The sequence below is a fragment of the Calliphora vicina genome, chromosome 2 (genome assembly GCF_958450345.1).
Source record: "Calliphora vicina chromosome 2, idCalVici1.1, whole genome shotgun sequence".
Lineage (NCBI taxonomy): Eukaryota > Metazoa > Arthropoda > Insecta > Diptera > Calliphoridae > Calliphora > Calliphora vicina.
The window spans coordinates 45,064,956-45,085,672 of record NC_088781.1 but is presented as its reverse complement, the minus strand read 5'-3'; the positions used below and the strand labels follow the sequence as shown (position 1 = coordinate 45,085,672).

General features: G+C 34.2%; 3 protein-coding genes across 3 annotated transcripts; 1 reads left to right on the top strand and 2 right to left on the bottom strand.

Annotated features, from left to right (window-relative positions):
• Window positions 1–225: 225 nt before the first annotated feature.
• On the bottom strand, window positions 226–3,055 carry LOC135950419 (uncharacterized). The gene is made up of 3 exons (XM_065499964.1): window positions 1,455–3,055; window positions 1,176–1,390; window positions 226–320 (listed from the first exon to the last, which is right to left on the bottom strand). Exon 1 carries the CDS (start codon window positions 3,053–3,055, stop codon window positions 1,595–1,597), a length of 1,461 nt encoding a protein of 486 aa, XP_065356036.1. The 3' UTR covers window positions 226–320; window positions 1,176–1,390; window positions 1,455–1,594.
• Window positions 3,056–6,096: 3,041 nt separating this feature from the next.
• Window positions 6,097–6,456, top strand: LOC135950418 (keratin, type II cytoskeletal 2 epidermal-like). The gene has a single exon (XM_065499962.1). It carries the CDS (start codon window positions 6,097–6,099, stop codon window positions 6,454–6,456), a length of 360 nt encoding a protein of 119 aa, XP_065356034.1.
• Window positions 6,457–19,971: 13,515 nt separating this feature from the next.
• On the bottom strand, window positions 19,972–20,424 carry LOC135951888 (uncharacterized). Its single transcript, XM_065501634.1, has one exon. The coding sequence runs from the start codon at window positions 20,411–20,413 to the stop codon at window positions 20,033–20,035; it is 381 nt and encodes a 126-aa protein (XP_065357706.1). The 5' UTR covers window positions 20,414–20,424; the 3' UTR covers window positions 19,972–20,032.
• Window positions 20,425–20,717: the final 293 nt, after the last annotated feature.

Genomic DNA, 20,717 nt, shown 5'->3' with positions numbered 1-20,717 from the left:
GGTATTATGCGTTTGTGCAATTGTTTGTAACGCCCAAAAAAATTTTAGTCTAACACCCACCTTAAAGTATACCGATCGACTTAGAATCACTTTCTGATGTCCGTCCGTCCGTCCGTCTGGTCGGCTGGCTGGCTGTCCATGTAAACCTTGTGCGCAGAGTACAGGTCGCAATTTTGAAGATATTTCGATCAAATTTGGTACATATTATTTTTTCGGCCCAAAGACTAGGTTAGGTTAGGTTAGGTTTTCCAGGCAGCCACGAAATAAGGAAGATAGAAAGAGCAGCTCACATGGGTCCATCAATGGTCCTTTTGTGTTACCTGAAAGTAGAAGAAAGAAGAAGAAAGAGGGACAGATATAAGTGAAAAGGGAGAAGAAGAAGATTGAAGAAGTTAAGGAGGAGATGTAAGAAGAAAAAGAGAGGGAGGAGGGAGGAGATCTTGGAGAATTTACGTGCCAATGAGTCGGCGATCATTGGGTCACTCTAAAGTGATCCCCGTGTCTGGTCTTTTCAACCAATTACTTCTACCTATAAAGGCACTAATGCCCTCAAGCCTCATATTCGAGAGCTCAGAGAGACTATCAAGGGAACGATGCCCCAGAAACCTTAGGCGTAGATCTCCTAATGCCGGACAATGACAAAGAAGATGAAAAATAGTTTCATCCTCCTCCTCATTTTGACAACTTCTGCAGAAGTCGTGGTACGGCAAACCAAGTCTCCTAGCGTGGTTACCAAAGGTGCAGTGTCCAGTTATGACCGCCACTACACCACTCAATTGTGAGCGTGTAAAGCCAAGAAGATGAATTGTCCGTCCCCGATTTAGTCGGGGCCATATCGTCCACAGCGCTTTCAATGTCCCTAGTGTCACCTATGAGAGGGGGTGAGGGAAGTAAACCATCAAGGATCCGCTTGTGATCATCCCAATTGGTTTTCCTCCTATTTAGAAAAGGCTTTTCCTTCTCAACTTCCAATTCTATTAAGAATGTCAGATACCTGTGATCAGACAGAGAGCAATCATCTGAAACCTTCCAATTCCTTATGAGTTGCGAGTGGCTTGCACTGACAAGCGTAATGTCCAGAACTTCTTGCCTATTTGCTACCACAAAAGTAGGTTCTGAACCTCGATTGACAACTACCAGATTAAAGTCTAATATGAAGTCTAGAATGTACTCACCTCGTTCGTTTCTATCTGAGCTACCCCAGATTGTGTGGTGAGCATTTGCATCAGCTCCGATAATTACAGGAGTTCTGGCCCTATTTGCGGCACGCATCATATTAGATACCAGGTTATTCGGTGGTGGTTCAACCTGGTCGTGCGCCATATAGCTCGAGAGCAGCCACACCTTACCTGCACCTGTCTCCCAAGCAGCAGCTACTGTATCTTCATCGCTGTAATCAGGAAGAATGAAGATATTAAGATGGTTCTTAACCAAAATGCAAGATCTTATTTTACCTGTGCGTCTTATGTACAAAAGTTTGTACTTTTTGGCGTTGAGTCCACGAATTTCGCCATTGTGTATCCACGGCTCCTGGACCAACGCAATGTCCTCCCCATATTTAGCAATGTGGAGGAGCAGGGCAGCCGAAGCTGCCTTAGAGTGGTGAAGGTTCACTTGGATCGCCTTCACCATGGTCTGGATCATATATGACCGTAACGTCGATGTCTTCTGGGTCTGATTCCAGAAGAACATCTTCATCCTCCACATCACCCAGAGCGCAGAATAGGTCCCCAACCATACTGGAGTGTGATTGGGTCTCCATTTTGTCCTCAGAGCTTGCGGGGTCGTCCAGTTTAATTTTGCAGTCCATATCCTGCGGAGCTTCCAGTTTAACACCAGAAGTTTCGGGGTCGAGCTTGTCGTCACCACGGTAGATGCGCAGCTTGATACTATCGAAACCATAGTAAATCTTGCTTTGCCTCTCACGTAGTGGCGCCAAGGATTCCTTGTTAAGGACTACGACCACCTTTCTATGCGCACCTTCAGGAGCGGAAACCTTAACCACCTTCCAGTTATGGGTTGGTAGATCGGGATTACCGCTCTGAATGTATGCCAGAATCTCCTCAGGTTCATGTGGCTCCGCCGGAATAACTGTGACTGATCTCGGTCTACGAGGTATCTCGTTTACCGGGATCACGTCCAGTTTCGCGCCAGGCCACAATTCCCCTAGGGACGCAATTGCTAATTTTAGCAGTAGAGCTGAGCGGTCATTGGTACACGCTAGCAGTTTTACATGGCCTTGATACCAGCCAGCATCGTCGTTTTGCGGGGATGGACCGGGATTCTCCTTGAGAATCTTCCAGTATACCCCCAGCATACCCTGACGGATTTTCAGCCATTTCTCCTGGGAGATAGCTCCGTCATCAACACTCCTGTCGATAATAGCCCTTACAAGTGGATTGCGAGCAACTTCACTGTAAGGCCTTCTTATCACACGAGCCTCTTGCTTCGGACGTTTAGTCTTCGGCTGTGTGTTTTGCTGCTGGAGCAGCTCCTCCTCTGAGCGTTGCCGTTTGGGCCCAGCAGATGCGCCTTGGTTCGCTGCATCTGCGCTTGGAGGAGTGTTTGAGCTGTCCAGTTCAGCCAGTTGAGCCTTAGCCCAACTTAGTTTCGACAATTCGTCGATGTTAAGCGCATCGGCCGACTTGGATCCAAGCCGGTCGATAATGCGCATGGCGGCACGCCTTTGCACGAAAGCCCTCCTGGATGGTTCTTTGCGAATGGGGGCGTTCGGTTCTGCCGTAGTGGCGGGTGGGGCTACGGTGGTTGGACCCGACTTCTGGTTCGACGATCCAACCTGTAGCATTTTCGCAGGGACAACTGTCTTCTCGACAGTGTCCAATGCAGGGGCTGTTGCTGGTATATTACCAGCGAGGGCTAATGCAGCTTTTGAGGTGCTTGGCTTAAAGTCCAAGGCTACCTCGCTGCTTTTAGTCAAACTGTCACCAGAAGGTTGGACAGTCGACTGTTTGCAATCAGCCAGCATAGGTTTCCCCTGCTGGCCTTTTGCTGTTTGTTTTTTGTTATTGTTATTGTTTTGTATTGTGTTATTCATTTTTGTTCCCACGAGTAAGCGCGTAAGGGGATGGACACTCCATGCAGGGACGGCGTACATGGATTAGGCGAAAACTGTATTACAACCGACCCGTGCCCTGGCGTCGGAGGGGAGCTGTTAGCGACTAGTTATCTTTAACCACTTACTAGCCATTCAGGTCTTCGGCACTGCTACCATCACCTTGACCTTACAAGTGGGGGGGAAAGAAAGAGTAGAGAGAGAAAGAACAGTTTTGGTCCGCGGGTAGTAACACTAGAAGAGAGAGAGAATGTGTTAGCACTAGGTAACCATTTGTCAAAAATGTATCACCAGTAATAACAGTATCCTAACACCAATTACATCCTACTGTGACCATTTGTTATAAAATGCATCACAGTATTATGATAGTCGGCTGACACGTTTCCGTTTACCGACCTAGCTATGTCAAGAAGTTCAGACCATTTGTTAAAAATGCATCTTAAGATATTGACATCGCTTGAGCATTTGTCAAGGCTAGTGACCTGTTGTCAAAACAGTATCACTAGACTAGGCAGTTGCTCCCCCTATCCGCCACCTGGGACGCGTCCGATGGGAGACTGAGAACTCCACACGGCCCAAAGACTAAGCCTATTGAAACTGGCTGAAATCGGTCCATTATTTCACCTAGCCCCCATACAAATGTCCTTCCGAAATTGGACTTTATCGGTCATAAATGTTTAATTTATAAATGTATCTCCACAAATTGCGCTCCAAATAAGTTTTATATATACAAAATTCATGTCACCAAATTTTGTTACGATCGGTCCATAATTAGTCATAGCTCCCATATAGACCCGCTTCCGAAAATCACTTTAACGTGCATAAATCGCTTAAAAATGTTGGTATACTCACAAAATTCAACATAGTAAATTTTCATATAGACACAAATCACACGACTTAATTTCATGGTGATCGGTCCATAATTGGTCATAGCCCCCATATAAGGCCCACTTCCGAAAATCACTCAAAAGTACAAATTATTGAAATTTTAAAAGAAAAGTGTTTTTTCTTTTGTACTTAGTGTAGGGTATTATATGGTCGGGCTTGACCGACCATACTTTCTTACTTGTTTTAAATATTTTTAGGTAAACAAAATTTAAATTTTTTAAAAAAAGTTTTTTAATTTTTTTTTTTTTTTTAAATTTTGTTAAATTTTTTTTTTAATTGTTAAACATTTTTTTTTTGAACAAATTTATGACAAAAAAAATTTTTGTTGAAAAAAAATTCGGGTTAAAAAATATTTTTCCCGATTTTGACCCATTGTAGGTCGAACTTAGTATAGCTTTATATACATACATCGTTGCAATGGACTTTAAAATATCTATCGTTAGATATCCATATTGTCTATATTCATGACTTAGTAATCCAGATATAGATCAAAAATATGCCAAAAATCGAGGTTTTCCCGGTTATATCTCAGCCATTTGTGGGCCGATTTTGTCGATTTTAAATAGCAACCGATCCGGAATAATTCCCGTAAGGTCTACGGAAAGTTGATTTCAACATACAGATGGACAGACGGACATGCCTATATCGACTTCGCTATCTATAACGATCCAGAATATATAAACTTTGTGGGGTCGCAAATGAAAAATGTAGAAATTACAAACGGAATGACAAACTTATATATACCCTTGCCACTCATGGCGAAGGGTATAAAAATATGTCACTTTAAAGCTCAGTCCTTCAAAAATATTGCACTTTTCATAGCCAAGCGCTTTCGAAAAATATAAAAATCTTTGAAATCGGATGGGAAACAAAAAAAAAAATGGCATGTATTTAAAAATGTTGCGTGTCGAAGGTACCACACTTTGAGCCCCCATAACATAAACTCGAATACTCCGTGGTTACGCCCACGTCAAATTTTATCCCAATCGGACCAGCCATTTATAAATGCCAGATTTATTTCCAAAAAAAATTTGATTCTTCCCCACTGTGACATGGACGGATATAGCGTGCAAATTTTAAAATAGTTTTATCAAAATAAGTGTTCTGTTCGGGCCAAGCTCCGCTAATTTTCATCAAAAAATCATCTTTAGTGATGAGGCCTATTTCTGGATGAATAGGAGCTATGGTAAATTCCGGACCGATCCTGACACAATCCTGGTTTGTGCTGTCACGGGTTTTGTCTCGATACCAATAATTATATCAGTCAAATTGTATTCCAACTTCAATTTATTTTCGTAACTAATTTTTTCTCGATGCCAATATGTATTACAGTTTTATGGGAGTTGAACTTAGTTTTGGGAATGAAAATAATCTGTCTAAACGACAGGATAATTTACATTGTTAAATCGACTAAGTAAATAATTTTGAATCTATAAATTAACATTTTATTATGGGAACTAAATATTGAACAGATCCCCAAAGAATTTCGTAGTATTTGTAACGAATCTAAGATCCAGACGGATGTACTAACGATCATTGTTAAATCGATTCAGCAAATGATTTAGAGTCGATTAATCTACTATAAGATGGTAGATGGTTGTTGAACCCATTAATTTTTTGAATAACAAACATCAGCACAATAACAAATCACCCTTCACAAAACATACTACAATAAATGACAATAAAATCTACTAGATAAAAACTGAACAAACAACTATTGCACTGGATTTTGATAACAAATTTCATCAATATTCTATAAGTAGGTCGTGACTTCTTACGATCAATTCTTAAATATTCTAAAAAAGAAACAACGTGAATAATCAAACAGAAAGTAAATACAACTTAGCCAATTTTATTTTTGAAATGCAATAAATATTAGTTTAACTTGCAATGAAACCCCCTCCAAAGCCGGCTTTAAAAACTAGTTAATAAATAATAAAAGCTAAATAAAAAAATAATTATTTTTTGTGTGCATATTCTATTCCAGATCTTTTGTTTGTTTGTTATCTCTTCAATTCTTTTCAAATTGTACCATCACAAGACTATAAAATCTCAATATTGAAGTACAAATTAAATCAGTAGCAAATTATAATTGCTCCTAGAGACATCGTTTTGGAAATAAAAACAAGAACGAAATGAAAGTGTTAATAATTTTAGCAGTGTGTGTGGCTGCCGCAACTGCACAATTTGGAGGAGGCTTTGGAGGCTCTCAATCTCAAGCGCAAGCTCAAGCCCAATCTCAGTCCTTAGGTTTCGGCGGCGGTGGTTTTGGTGGCGGTGGATTTGGTGGTCGTGGCGGCGGATTCGGTGGTCGTGGCGGCGGATTTGGTGGTCGTGGCGGCGGATTCGGTCGTGGTGGTCGTTTTGGTGGCGGCGGCTTCGGTGGTGGTCCAGGTTTTGGTGGTGGTGGCTTCGGTGGTGGTGGCAGTAGTTCCGGTGCTCAAGCTAGCGCCGGCAGCAGTGGCAGTGGCGGTGGCGGTGGATTTTTTGGCTAAGAACCTAATATATTCTTTGTGATCTAATGTAAGATGAATAAATTCACATTCAAAACTCAATTGAATTTTTTTTGGAAATGTTAAATTATCCTGTTTTAAATTCTTAAATACGAAAGTAAATGAAGGTAAAACTATAACCAAGATTTGTGAAACTTTTTGTTTTTTGGGGAAGACTATTTTCAACTAACTGAGATTAATAAAAGCTCATTTGAGTTTAAGTCACTAAAATGGGCCCTGAATGGGGGCTCAAAGTAAGGTACCTTCGACATGTAACCTTTTAAACTCGTACCTTTTTTTTTTGGTTTCGATTTCAAGGATTTTTAGGTCTTGAAATCTCAATTAGATTAAAAAATATGCCACATCAAAACTCCGTGCTTCAAAAATTAACTTATCTAAACAAAAAAAAAAAAAAATTTCGGAATAAATGTGGATCAAATTGTTGCTAATATTTGCAATCCTTTTACAATTTTGATTCAAAATTTTAGTTTTAGAAACTCAATAAATATGTAATAAAATCTTTATCTATTAACAAAACTCAATGAAATTTAACAAAATGTAAAAAAAAACTTGCAAAAAGGTCAAAGAGAATCCCGCAATTCCTCAAAATTGGAGCGGAAATCCCAAAAATGTTATTTTTTAAAATTTTGCGCATAGGGTCCACATTTCCTTCGGGACTGAGAAAATACTTTGGGGATAAATATGGAGCACATCAAGGTTTCCAAAACTGCTTTCCGTTTTCTGCTCCCAGCATTGGGATTTTAGAACATGTGGCCTAAATTTGAAATTTTTATTAAAAATAGGTCAAATTCTGAAGGGTGTAGGGGCGACATATTCAAAAAATTGGACATGTTTTTTATACCAAAATATTCTCCGTAAAGATACCTTACAGAAAAACATAAATTTGTTATACGTTCTTAAAGAAAGTTTTTTTTTAATAAAAAAAATAGTTAAGTCACATTTTCGTCCAAAAAATAGCAATAGATTTTTACTAATTTCTTGGGATTTTTTTTAATTTTTATATTGAAAATCGTTTATTTTTGCATCCATAATTGACATTGCTCTCAAATATTTTGTATATTAATAGTAATTTAGTTGTCTAACTAGTAACTAATACTAATAAAACAGATTCGAGTCCATTCGGTCAAAAACTGCGTCCTATATTTTTAAAAAAGCTGACCAAAACTTTAAAAATCTTTGAAATCGGATGTGAAATAAAAAAATTGCACGTGTTTAAAAATTTTACATGTCGAAGGTACCATACTTTGAGCACCCATAGCACCGGCCCTGTATCATTTGTAAGTCTAATTTATATAGCTTAAAATCGAATACTCCTTGTCTACGCCAGCGTCAATTTTTATCCCGATCGAACCAGCCGTTCAGAAATGCCAGATTTATTCAATGATTTTTAGTTTGAAAATATGAATGATATTGATTGAGAGGTGGTTTCAACAGGATGGCGCTACGTTCCATACAGCGACCGCAACCATCGATTTATTGAAATGAAAATTTTGACGATAACTTGATTTTGAGAAATGTACCTGTCAATTGGCCTCCAAGGTCGTGCGAATTGTCATCTGGTTTATGAAGACAAACCAGCCAGAATTGACTCCTTGGAAGCCAACATTGTTCGTGCTATTCTTGGTAATGCTCGAAAAAGTGCCAAGTGCTTACTTCCACCCACATAATGTCTATTTAAATATTTATGAATTGAATTAATTTTTTTGTGTTCGTTTATTTTTCTTTTAAAGTGTTATTGCAACATGACTTTATAAACTCTGTCAGCATATGTTTGCTGTTGTTTTCAGTTTGTATGGACAAGTAATTGTAAAACAGTGTTTTGTATAAATGACTACATCCTATTGCCATATTGTTTCCGACGACAAACAAAGTCAAAGTCCTCTATTAATAAAACATATTTATTCATTTTACATAGATACATACTCAATGTGTACATAGTTCAATGTGTTGGCGACAGTTCGGAAAAGGAAGTCTCTCAAACTATGAAATAATGAATATACAAATTAATCAGTTTCGTACTGCAATATTTTACAAAAATTGCAATATATTTTGCCATAAAATAAATGCAGAACTTTTATAAATGCGTGTTTTTGTAATCAGGCTTAATTTGTTAAGGTTCTTTAAAATGCTAGCTAAACTTATCTTATATAAATTATGTCTTTGCTATTACGCAGCATTTGTGAAAGTATAAATTTTCGTATGGAAAACTAATTACAATAGAGAAATTATAATAAAACTAGCATTTTACGTTAGGGGATATATAGTGTAGGTCCATTATTACAAAAAGTACCAAAAAGCTGCCACTTGTGGATTCACACTCACTAGTTTCAATGGTGAAGAAATTACAAAAAGTTCTATTCGAATAAAGAAAAAGTACCACAAAGTCTTCCCCAAAAATTCTCATTCACTCAGGACCATTTAAGAAGCCGCAGAACAAAAGGTACTTTTTGGAAAATTTAAAATTTTTCGGAAATTGATTTTTTTTTAGAAGATTTCAACACAAATGTTATAAAAATACCAAAAAATCAATTTGTAAAAAAATTCTAAAGAGTACCTTTTGTTCAACGGCTCCTCATTTATGCTTAATTTCATATTTCTATGTCCATTATTACAGAAAATTCAAAAAGTACCATTAGATTATAGAAAAAGTACTAAAAAGCAGCGTCTTATTGTTTTCCATTCACTCGAGTCCATATAAGCTTTATTTGATATTACCTATTATTAGCTATTATTTGATAGTACCAAAAAGTCTCTAACTTAAGACTTAATTTAATGTTTCTAAGTCCATTGTTTTAGATAATTCAAAAAGTACAATTAGAATAAAGAAAAAGTATCATAAGGTCCCCACTTGTGGATTCCCACACAATCGGATCCATATAAGCTTAATTTCATGTGTCTAGTATCATTAGTGATCAAAATGCATAAAGTACTATTCTAATAAAGAAAAACTGCGGTTAAGTCTCTCCATTGAATTTTCACACACTCAGAACCATAAATGTTTAATTTCATTATTAAAGAAAATTCAAAAGCTACCATTAGAAGAACAAAAAAGTACCTATAGTTCAGTTTTAACAGTTTGGTAAAAAAAAGTACAATTAGAAGATAAGTACCAATTTCCCTTTTTCTCCTTGAACACCCCTCAAGTTTGAAATTTAAAAGTATGTATTCCATTTTGCCAAAATGGTTTATGCAATAGATATGTCTATAACGATTAAAATCTGTTTTAATGTGCCCAAGAAAAATATGTTTTAAAAAAGTTCTAAACTGCTTACCCGGATTTTTGAGGTCATTTTAACACCAAGTGCTATTAAGGACTAATTTCCTTTTTAGTGCTATTATTATAAAAAAATCGGCCAAAAAATAAATAAAATTTCGCTATCTTTAAATTAGGAATTCCAAATATTTAAAAATTTGACCTTTGACCTTCACGATTTAAGGTTTAGTGTTTTCAAATTTTAGTAAAACTTTCAGAATATATTTAGAATTATCTGGACTATAATATGTATTTAAGTTCTACTTAAAATTCATAACAGTAAGGAAATTGAGCACATTCGCCAAAATAATGCCAAATAATTAGTTTTTCTCGAAAATTACTAAATTTAAATCGCAGATACGGACAAACTATAGGACATATTTTCATAATTTTTATTCCCTATTATATTATCAATAAATCCAAAATAAGATAATCATAAAATTCTGAAATTTGTTTAACAAAATTTTTAAAAATTTGGAAATGGAGTTTTGAAACTGCCCATATAAAAAATATTTTTTTTTGGTCATACCTGCGAATAGGTTAACTGTATCCTACGAAGATAAAAACTCGTATGCATGTAAATATGGATATATTTTAAGTAAAAATGTGCTTTTGTTTTAATATTTCTCAAAATATTTAAATTTTGTTTATACAATTGTTGTTCTAGTGGCCTGACACATTTTTTAATAACTTTAACATTTTTTTCACCAATTTCTGTTTTTTACGCCTCATTAGAATGACAATTACGTACACATTTCTATCCTTTTAAATTCAATTGCAAAAGTAATTTTTTAATGGCAGAATTTTTACAAAAACTGAAAAAATTGATTTTTTTCCCTTGTGTATGCATCTCAAAACTTCATAGGGCCAACCGATTTACCTACAATTTGTTCAGGATGATTTTTTTTTATCAATATTTACCAAAATTCAACTTTATTAAGGGCCACCCTACGGTACATCCTCGCATTCCAATGCATTCCATATCGCTGAATGGTTTAATGTGTCAAATGCCTTTTCATAGTCTATGAAAGTGAGGTACAGAGGTGATCTCCATTCCACAGACTGTTCTACGATCACTCTCAGGCTATTTACATGGTCGACACAGGATTTGTGGGCGCGGAAACCGGATTGTTACTTTCTAAGCTCAGAAAGAAGAGTCTTGTACTTCCGGTTATTTTCTTGCCGCGTGATAGATATCTCGTGCCTGGTACGTTTCGGCAGCAACTTGAGCCTCTTTAGCGATATTTTTGCTCCAATTTCGTTTACTTCACGATTGAGGCGATTGTGCAACTGCTGTTGCAATGTTTTGTTATACTAGTTATGTATTTTAAATTTGTTCATTAAATTTGTTATCATATCACTTAATTGAAATATCAACGATACCAAACAACACAATTTTCCGTTTCTCAAGGGATTTAACAATTCAATTGTAGCAAATTTACGCATAATAATTTTGTTAATATATGTACCAGCAACAAAAAAAAAAAATTATAGAAATATAAACGTCTATACATAGGAATATTTTCAATATGTAGACTATATTCAATATTTAAGCAGCAGCACAGCTATTAGTTATTCAAACATATTAAGGCAGGAGGCATATCTAAAGTGACCATTAGGATATGTGACTATTAGGGGAATAATTTAACGAGTTTTGGTTAATTTCGAAGAGAACGGCACGTAGTATTGTATGGTACCACTTCATTTGTTAGTCCAACTTCGTAAATTTGGAGTAAAAAGTCGTGTCAAAACTGCTCTGAAGTTTAAAATTTTTCAGAATTTCTCTTAAAGCTTTTATTAAAGATATATGTATGTGAGAATAAAAATCGGTCAATTTACGATATAAATTGCCATCTCTACTTTGCGCACAAATTTAAATGGACAGCCAGGCAAACGGACGGACATCGTTAAATCAACTCAGAAACTGATTCTGAGTCGATCGGTATACTTAAAAAGGCAATATAACCTCCCCACTATGGTGTTGTAGGGTATACACATTTTAATAAATTTTCTTAATATTTTATTCATCAACAAGTCACATTAAAATAAGAAAAAAGTGCAATATTTTTGAAGGACGGAGTTTTATAGTGCATATTTTTGAACCTTATTGAGATATTAACTTGAATTTTTTTTTGGAAGACCAAAAATTAACTTATCAAAAGAACACAAAATAGTTCGAAATAATTGTGAATCAAAAAGTTCCTAATATTTGCAATCCTATTAAAATTTTGATACAAATTTTAGTTTTAGAAACTCAATAAATATATAATATGTAATAAAATCTTTATTTAGTCTGCTTTTACACAGTTTACTTGAAGCAAGTCTCGTCGATTCCCTTTTAAACTTGCTCGTCTGTTTACACACAGCAAGTCTGTGAGCAATTTTGTATGTCAAAACCTAATAGACGCCATATTGAAAATGAGAAGACAAAAGAAATTTGAAGAGACTTGCCAGTACAAGCAAGTGTGTACCCCTCTTCTTTCTTCTTGCCTCTCTCTCCTATAAACTCTAGACTTGCGCAAGAAAAATTGCCCTGTGTAAAAGCAGACATATTAACAAAACTCAATGAAATTTTCAAAGTTTTTTAAATTTGTCATTCTAACTAACAAGGTGTATACAAAAAACTTGTCAAAACGTCAAATGGAATCCCGCTATTCCTAAAAATTACAGCGAAAATTCCAAAAATGGTAGTTTTTTACAATTTTGGCCACAGGGTCCTCATTTCTTTTCACAATTTCGCCCAAAAAAACAGCAAACTATTTTTTAAATTGTAAATCGTTTATTTTTGAATTGATATTGCTCTGAAATCTTTTGTATATTATTGGTAATTTAGTTGTTTATGCAAAAATTAACAAATGCAAAAATTCGAGTCCATTCGGTCCAAAAGTACGATCTATATTTTTATAAAAGCGATCCAAGGTATGGCAAAATTTTAAAATTTCAATTTTGAAATTCCTATAACTCGGAAATTATAAGAAATAAATAGCACAAGCCAGCATGTTTTCAAAACCTAGCACAGTATTTGAAATCGGATTGTACATGTCGAAGGTACCCTAATTTGAGCCCCCATAGCGCCTCCTGTGAAGCATTTGTAGGGCCCATTTTAATAACTTAAACTCAAATACTCCTTGGCTACGCCCTCGTCAAATTTAATGCCGATCGGACCTGCCGTTTAGAAATGCCAGATTTATTTCCAACAAATTTTGATTGTGTCCCACTGTGCAACAGCGAATAAATGAACATGAAGTAGTCATTGAAAAGTAAGTTGTTCAGTAAGTACAGGTCATTACCAAGTTTTTGCTGAGTTGATATTATATCCATATTTCATGATCTTTTAACTGTTTTTAATCTAACCACAGTTTTTAAACTCATATGTTGACAAAACCTTGCGAAATCGAAAATGATCGCTGAGACTTTTGAAATAAAATTTAAGATTTTAAAACATGGCAATATCTTTACATAAACTTTTAACCCTTTCATAGATTAAAACTACCTTTTAAAACAGAATGTTTTAAATTAGTTTATTTTTATTTGTTTATTTCAACACAATTTACATTAACCATAAAAGCCACCACCACCACTTCGAGAATTGGCGGAGGCATCTGATCCAGAAATTCCTACACCAAATGTTGGAAATAAACCGCCACCAAAGTTGATATTACGATTAAAGGCACTGGATTGAGCATTGGAAGAAGCTCCCGCACCACCACCACCATATCCACCACCCCGACCAAAACCGCCAAAGGGGAAAAATTGTGCTGTTGCGGCAGCCACACACAGAGCTAACATTAAGATCACTTTCATTACTTTCATTTGAGGTGTTTGTGTTTTGGTTTCTTTCGAAACGATGTTTCTGTTTGTAATTAAAATATGTCACTGATTTCAATTCAAATTCAGTACTAAGATTTTATAGACTTTCAATGTTAAAATTTGGGTTTAAAATATGTTCTGTTTTTATACCCACAACCAAAAAGATGGGAGGTATATTGAATTTGTCATTCCTTTTGTAACACTTAGAAATATTAGTCGCAGATCAAAAAATTATATATATTCTGGGTCCTTATAAAATTCTTAGGCGATCTGGATATGTGAAGGCACGATAGGACAAGGGAAGTCCTACTCTTTTGATCAGAAATTATTGATATTGAAAATGGGCAAAATCGTTCAAGTACACCACAGTTTTCGACCAAAATGTAAGACATCAGTTGAACCAGATATATGTTTTATACAAAATGTACAACAATCTGGGCCTGTACTATATTGGTGTTGGGTATAAAAGATTCGGCACAGCTGAATATAACACTTCTTACTTGTGTATTATTTACATACTTAAATATTCTTATTAAAATGTTAAATCAATTGTGCTACAATATTTTTATTTAATATTTATTTCATTAACAAATTGCGGTTTAAAATTTCATATCATATTGAATTTAATTTATATTTTGAATTTAAATTACAATTTGCATCAAAATTAAAAAAAAAAAAATGATTACACTCAACAATTTAATTTAATATAGATTTTGAAGGCCTGGTTGAGTCTTTATCTTACCAGTTTTTGTAAATTTTCAAAATATCCCCAAATTAAGAATTTAATATCAAAAATGTTTATTTTCTTATTAACTGACTGCCACATTTCAGGCACCGTTTATCAGGCCTTATAGTGTTTTAATTGTTTTTGAACAACTGACGAAGGGACAAGTTGTGTTAAATATTATTTTTCTGTTTAAATTATTTTGTATTTCTGATCAACATAGAATATTTTCGAAATGTTTCATCACCCTTGATACTCGCCTCGAGTTCCTATCGTGACAACAACATGCTCACTACACGGACTTAGCTACACGCAGAGAAAAAACATGGTTGGACATGGTTACGACAACTATACTATGTTCTCTGTAACAATATATTGTTGTCGTAAACATATAATTGTTGTTTTAATTTAATTTCAACAATATTATAGTTACTGTAAACGTTTATATTTTCATCGCAATTATAAATATGAATATGGTTTTCGAACAACTAAATAATGATAATTAGGTAAACATATTATTTTTATATACAACCATTAAATGTTAAGTTTATATACGCGTAGTCATAATATGTTTAAGATGCAAACAAAATATTTTTACAACAACTATATAATGATAAATAAGTAAATATATTATATTATGTAGTCATAATATGTTTAAGATGCAAACAAAATATGTTTACTTTTAATAGTCTGTTTTCCCACCATTTGTGAGTGTTGGTGTTTGTCTAAGCTGTGTTGTTTTTACAAGTAAATTTTGAGTGTCTGTAATTCCCATTCGCTCTATAGTTTTATTTGTATATTATCTTTAACTTTCCTAGAGCGAATAACAATAAATTTGATTTTATCAATAATATTTTAATTGTGAATTTAGTACTTTAAAACTAAATCCTATTAAAATTTTGTATTTCCAAAAATAAATTTTAATAATAATATGATTATTTTGGATCATAATATGATTTAACTGGGTCATAAATATGATGACTCTGGGTCATATTATGATTGTTTTTTATCATAATATGATTATTTCAAAACATATTATGATTGATTTTTATCATAATTTGATTATTTCAGAACATATTATGATATTTTATGATACTAATAATGATCATAATATGTTTTGGACTACAAGAAAAAATCTGATCATAATATGTTGCTCTTAGTTTATGGTTACCACAACCATGTTTTTTCTCTGCGTGTAGATCCTCTTAGAATTTCATAAGGACCCAGTACTCTTGGATGTCTATAAACAATATTGCGATGTGGTTGTTGTTGGGTATAAAAATAGGATGATGAAGTCTACAAACAGACCTATACTACACTTTTCGTTATTATTTGTCAATTGCTAGAGAAGACTGGAGTTTGTGACACGTGTTTGCAGTTTTTGAAAATATATTAACATCTAAATATATAAAAATGAAAGTATGTCTGTTTATTACTTGCTTGTACCTTATAGGAACCGATCCTCTTCAATTGTTTACTGTATGTTCCTCTATATCAGGAAGGAACAATATTTTGAAATTTCAAGTGGGCGTGGCACTTCTCGTACAAAGTATGTAGTTATTATGGAATCTCTCCGCAAAACTTCGCCGAATTTATATCGGTGACATTGTGCGCTTCATGGCTGAAAATGGGCGTAGCACCACCCATACCAAATAAGTTATTTTCGAATATCTGCAGAACTATAATTGTGACAGTCTTCAAACTTGTTGCGAATCAGTTTCTTATCAGTGCTTGAAGTCTAACTAAAAATAGGAAGGATCGGAAGAGGGGATGTGGCACCTCCCATACAAAGTAAATAGTTATTCTTAAATATCTCAAGAACTATAATTGTGCATTCATTCATTTCACATAGTTTGGCTGGAAATGGGCGGTATTGAATTAGTGGGTGTGGCACCTCCCATACAATGAAAATTACGTTAATTACGAATATCTCAATAACTATAAGCGTAAAAGTATTTAAATTTTGTACGAAGTAATTTCTTATTACTATATAATCGCCAAAATCCATTTATATTTAACGCTTAAAGATATCATAACAAAATTTTGGAACAAATTTAGACTCAAATGGCCTTAAATCAATGGCATTAGAATTTTTTACATTTTTTATTTTCAAATGCCGAAATTCCTAAAACTGGGAAAATATGTTCCAAAAACAAAGTTTTTTTTAGTTATTTATCGTGTGATAGTAAAAAATCTTTGTAGGTATTTATGAAACATATAGGGTTATACAAATATGGAGCTTTTTTGTAGATCGTTGCTTTGCTTTTTTAGAATTGGCCGAGTTTGGATAGTTCTGGTGGGTGTTATGACCACTTAAGTGATTTTTCTTTACACGCTTTAGTATTAAGTTATCTTTCCGGATCATATAAGAAAAGAAGAAAAAATATATGGGCTTTTTTTGTAAAAAAAAGTAAATAATACGACCCTATTTACAAGTTCCAACTTTGGATGTGTATACATTTTTATAGGTACAAGATAACTTTTTTTTGTTTAGAATTTTATCGTCAATATAGCTGATATTTTAGGAATAAATTTCAACCCTCCGTAGGCCCGCCATATCTAAAAAAACATAAAAAAATCAAGTAAAATAAAAAAAAAATAAATCAATAAACCTGAATATCTTTGAATAATAGAGATAACTTACATATGTAATTTTTTGTAGATCTTCTAAGAGACTATTTATATTTAAAATTTCAGCTCATTTGGATTTTTTTACGATTTTTTTTTAAAAAATTTGAGACCCGAGATGACTAACTTTGAGGGTCTACCATATCCCCATTAGCGCCCCCATTAGCGCTAGGAAACTGAACAAACGTAAATCAACTAGAAAGCACCTCAGTTCAAACCATATAACAATATCTCCATTAGTTCCCGAGATACCGAATTATTTCCAAAAAAAAAGTTTCTAAATCAATATGCACAGCAGAAAAATTTGGTCAATTAAACAGAATTATTTGTTTAACAATAAATTTAGTTATAGATAGAGAAAACTGATTCGTGGTAGCCACCGAATTTGTTGCCGAATTTTACAGTTGTGGCTACAATATTTTGGAAGGGGTAACTAAAGTTTAGTTGCCTCAACTGAAATTCTTCTTTATCAACTGACTTTCTGTTGTTAGAACTGAAAAATTCTATGTGTGCAACCGAATCATTCGATTGGCAACAAATTCAGTTGCTATCACGAATCTGTTTTCTCTGTGTAGAATATTTCAGTTCTAGAAACAGCAAATCAGTTAGTAAAGAAGAATTTCGGTTGAAGCAAACAAACTTTTTGTCATCCCCTCTAAAATTCGTCCTCTAAGGCAGAATCATCAAACTGATTTTTTCAATTTATGGGTTAACAAAATTATTGAAAATAATGTTTACTTTTCTAATGATTTATTCCCAATTTAAATGTTATAAATTCAATGAAATTTACTGTTTGGGGGATAGGTCAATTCCTATGGATATTTCACTGGTTGCCTAGGCCAGAACATCAGAAAAAGTTTTCTTAATGGCGGCAAATTAAAATCATCAAGTGACTTATGTTTAATAATGAGAAAAAAGAGGTTAAAGTTAATTTACAATCAAAAATGTTAGATGCTATCTGGAATATTACTTTTTAATTGATAGAGATCCTGAGATATATTTTAATCTAACACGATAAAAAAAATAAAATCTTTTACATATACAAATACCCAAAAATTACCTTTGAAGTAAGGAAAGTCGCACTTATACCTCTTGTGCTTTAAATTTTTTTAAAACTTCTGAATTGCCTAATAAGAAAACCACATAGACTCAATTTTTGTTATTAACATTTTATTAAGAAAAGCTTTATTGTTCTTTGTTACATTTTTTAGTCGTCATAATCAGTTTCCGTGACTATCGATTCTTGCCGGAATTTTTTCCATTCTATCGTGGGGAAGTGCTTTAAACCATTCGTGTTAAATTGGTTGTATCCTGTAGGTGCTTGAATTTCTGGAACATTATTGTTTTGACGCTGTTTTTAGGAGGATGTTGTTGACTCTGCCAACATTTCGAGCTTTCATATTTACTTTGGTGAAGTTTTCTTGCACATTCATAAGACCATCGTTGTATGAGATGATTAGATGCAGAGAATTCGTCAATATTATTTTCAGATTCATTTATTTTTAATGATTTTACGTATCAAAAATAATAAACAATCAACAATTATTTATATACTCGATTCCATTGTTTTATGTTACATTTTCTTTTTGGGAAATAATCCACAAAGGTATTTGAAACCGGTGTTTTGAAATCAAGTCATTGAATTACTCGCTACATTTTAGCTGATCACTGATCTGAATTCACTAAATCAGCCCATCTGAAAAATGAATTTTAATATTTGCTTAGAGCGCAATGGGTTTAAGTGCTCATGTGCCCCTTGTGCGCCAAGCGAAACAGGTATTTTAATGACAAGTTCTAGAATTGGTTGCCATATTTCGCTAACGGATGAGAATCCCACATTCAACTCTTGTGCTATGAACTTCTCTGAACTTCACCTACTAACTCCAAATGTTAACCCAATTTGAGAAAAAAAAGGCACTTGAACACCTTGTGCTTTAAGCCCCTCAATTGATATTTGAAATAAATTTCAAAAGAATCATAATAAATAATTTAAATATACAGTAAAAAATATAATTTTTCCCGAAATTCTTAATCATAGGGTAATATAGAGACGAGACGTAATTGTCAAAAACCTAAGTCTGTTGTCAAAAACCTAACTCTTCCTCTTCATTTATTACAAATCTACTGCTGAATATAAGTGATCACATGCATATATTACAGTAAATTGGTTATTAAATATCATTTCTAACTTAAATTATTAACAATATCACGAAATTCGTCCCGTTGTCTTGCTGTATGAATTAATTCGCCTATAGATCTCAAGCCCGTCCAATTTCTTATCTTACGCAGCCACATTTGTTTTCGGCCCATTCCTCGTCTGCCCTCCATTCTACCATCTAATATCAGTTGCAATAGCTCATATTTGCTTCCACGTATAATATGACCAAAGTAGGCAGTTTTCCTTCGTTTAATAGTGGGAAGTATTTATTTATTTACAATATTCATATACAAGATATTCTTTAAGCCTAGGCCCGCGAAACCAAATAGCTTGTCTGCGGAGATTCACGTTCACATCCCATTCTCCTTAAAACTTCATAGTTAGACACTCTATCTATCCACGATATTTTTAGTAGTTTTCAGAAGCACCACATTTCAAACGCTTCTATTCTATTCATAGTGTTGATTTTTAAAGTCCATGTTTCTGCACCATACATTAGTACCGACCAGACGTAGCATTTCATGAAGCGGAGCCGGAGGCCAATGTTTATTTCTCAGCTTGAAAGAATGTTACTATATTTAACGTTGTATTTGTTGTATTTTTGTTTGACAAATCGGAGTGTCTCGTCTGTATGTATAATTCCCTATGTCCTTAATGTTCAAATCTGTTTGCAGATAACAATGGGTCAAAGTTATTGAAGTTAAACAAAAATTCATTTTAATGCATTTTTGTAGTTTAAAATAGTTTTGCAATACAAACTATCACAAAACTAGTAAATTTGTTTATCAAAATTATCCGCAATGATGGTATAATATTGACAAATCTTGGTATCTCTTCCAGTGTACATTTACATTCATTTAAATTCATAGACATGCTAAATTTATAACTATAAATTGTTGTATTTTATAATAAAATAAAGTACTATTTAAAATATTTAACTTAATTTATTCATACTACATTAGATCACAAATAATAAACTATGCTCTTAGCCCAAAAAGCCACCGCCACCGAAACCATTCGAAGAAGCAGAGGCTCCCGCATTGGAATTCGATGATCCCCCGTTAACTCCTGGAAAAGTAACAGCACCACCATTGGCGGTAGAACCTGCTTGAGCACTGGAACTGCTGCCGCCAAAACCACCACCACCGCCAAATCCTGGACGGCCACCGAAACCACCACCGCCAAAGCCAGGACCACCGAAACGACCACCACCACCAAAACCTGGACGACCACCAAAACCGCCAAAGCCAGGACCACCAAAGCGACTTCCTCCAAAACCGGGGCGACCACCAAAACCGCCTCCAAAGCCTCCAAATTGTGCTGTTGCTGCAGCCACACACACTGCTAAGATTATTAACACTTTCATTTCGTTCTTGTTTTTTTCCAAAACGATGTCTCTGGGAGCAATTAAAATTTGATACTAATTTTATTTGCAATCCGATATGAAGATTTTATAGTATTGTGATGCTACAATTTTAAAAACAATAAGAGAGATTTAAAAACAAAAGATCTGAAATAGAATATAAACAAAAAAGTATTTTTTTCAATTATTAACTAGTTTTTTTAAATCTGGCTTTAAAGGGGGTTTCATTGCAAGTTAAATAAATGAAATTTTTCATTGATATTGGTATTTCCATTCTAGCTGATTACTCATGTTATTCTTTTTTGGA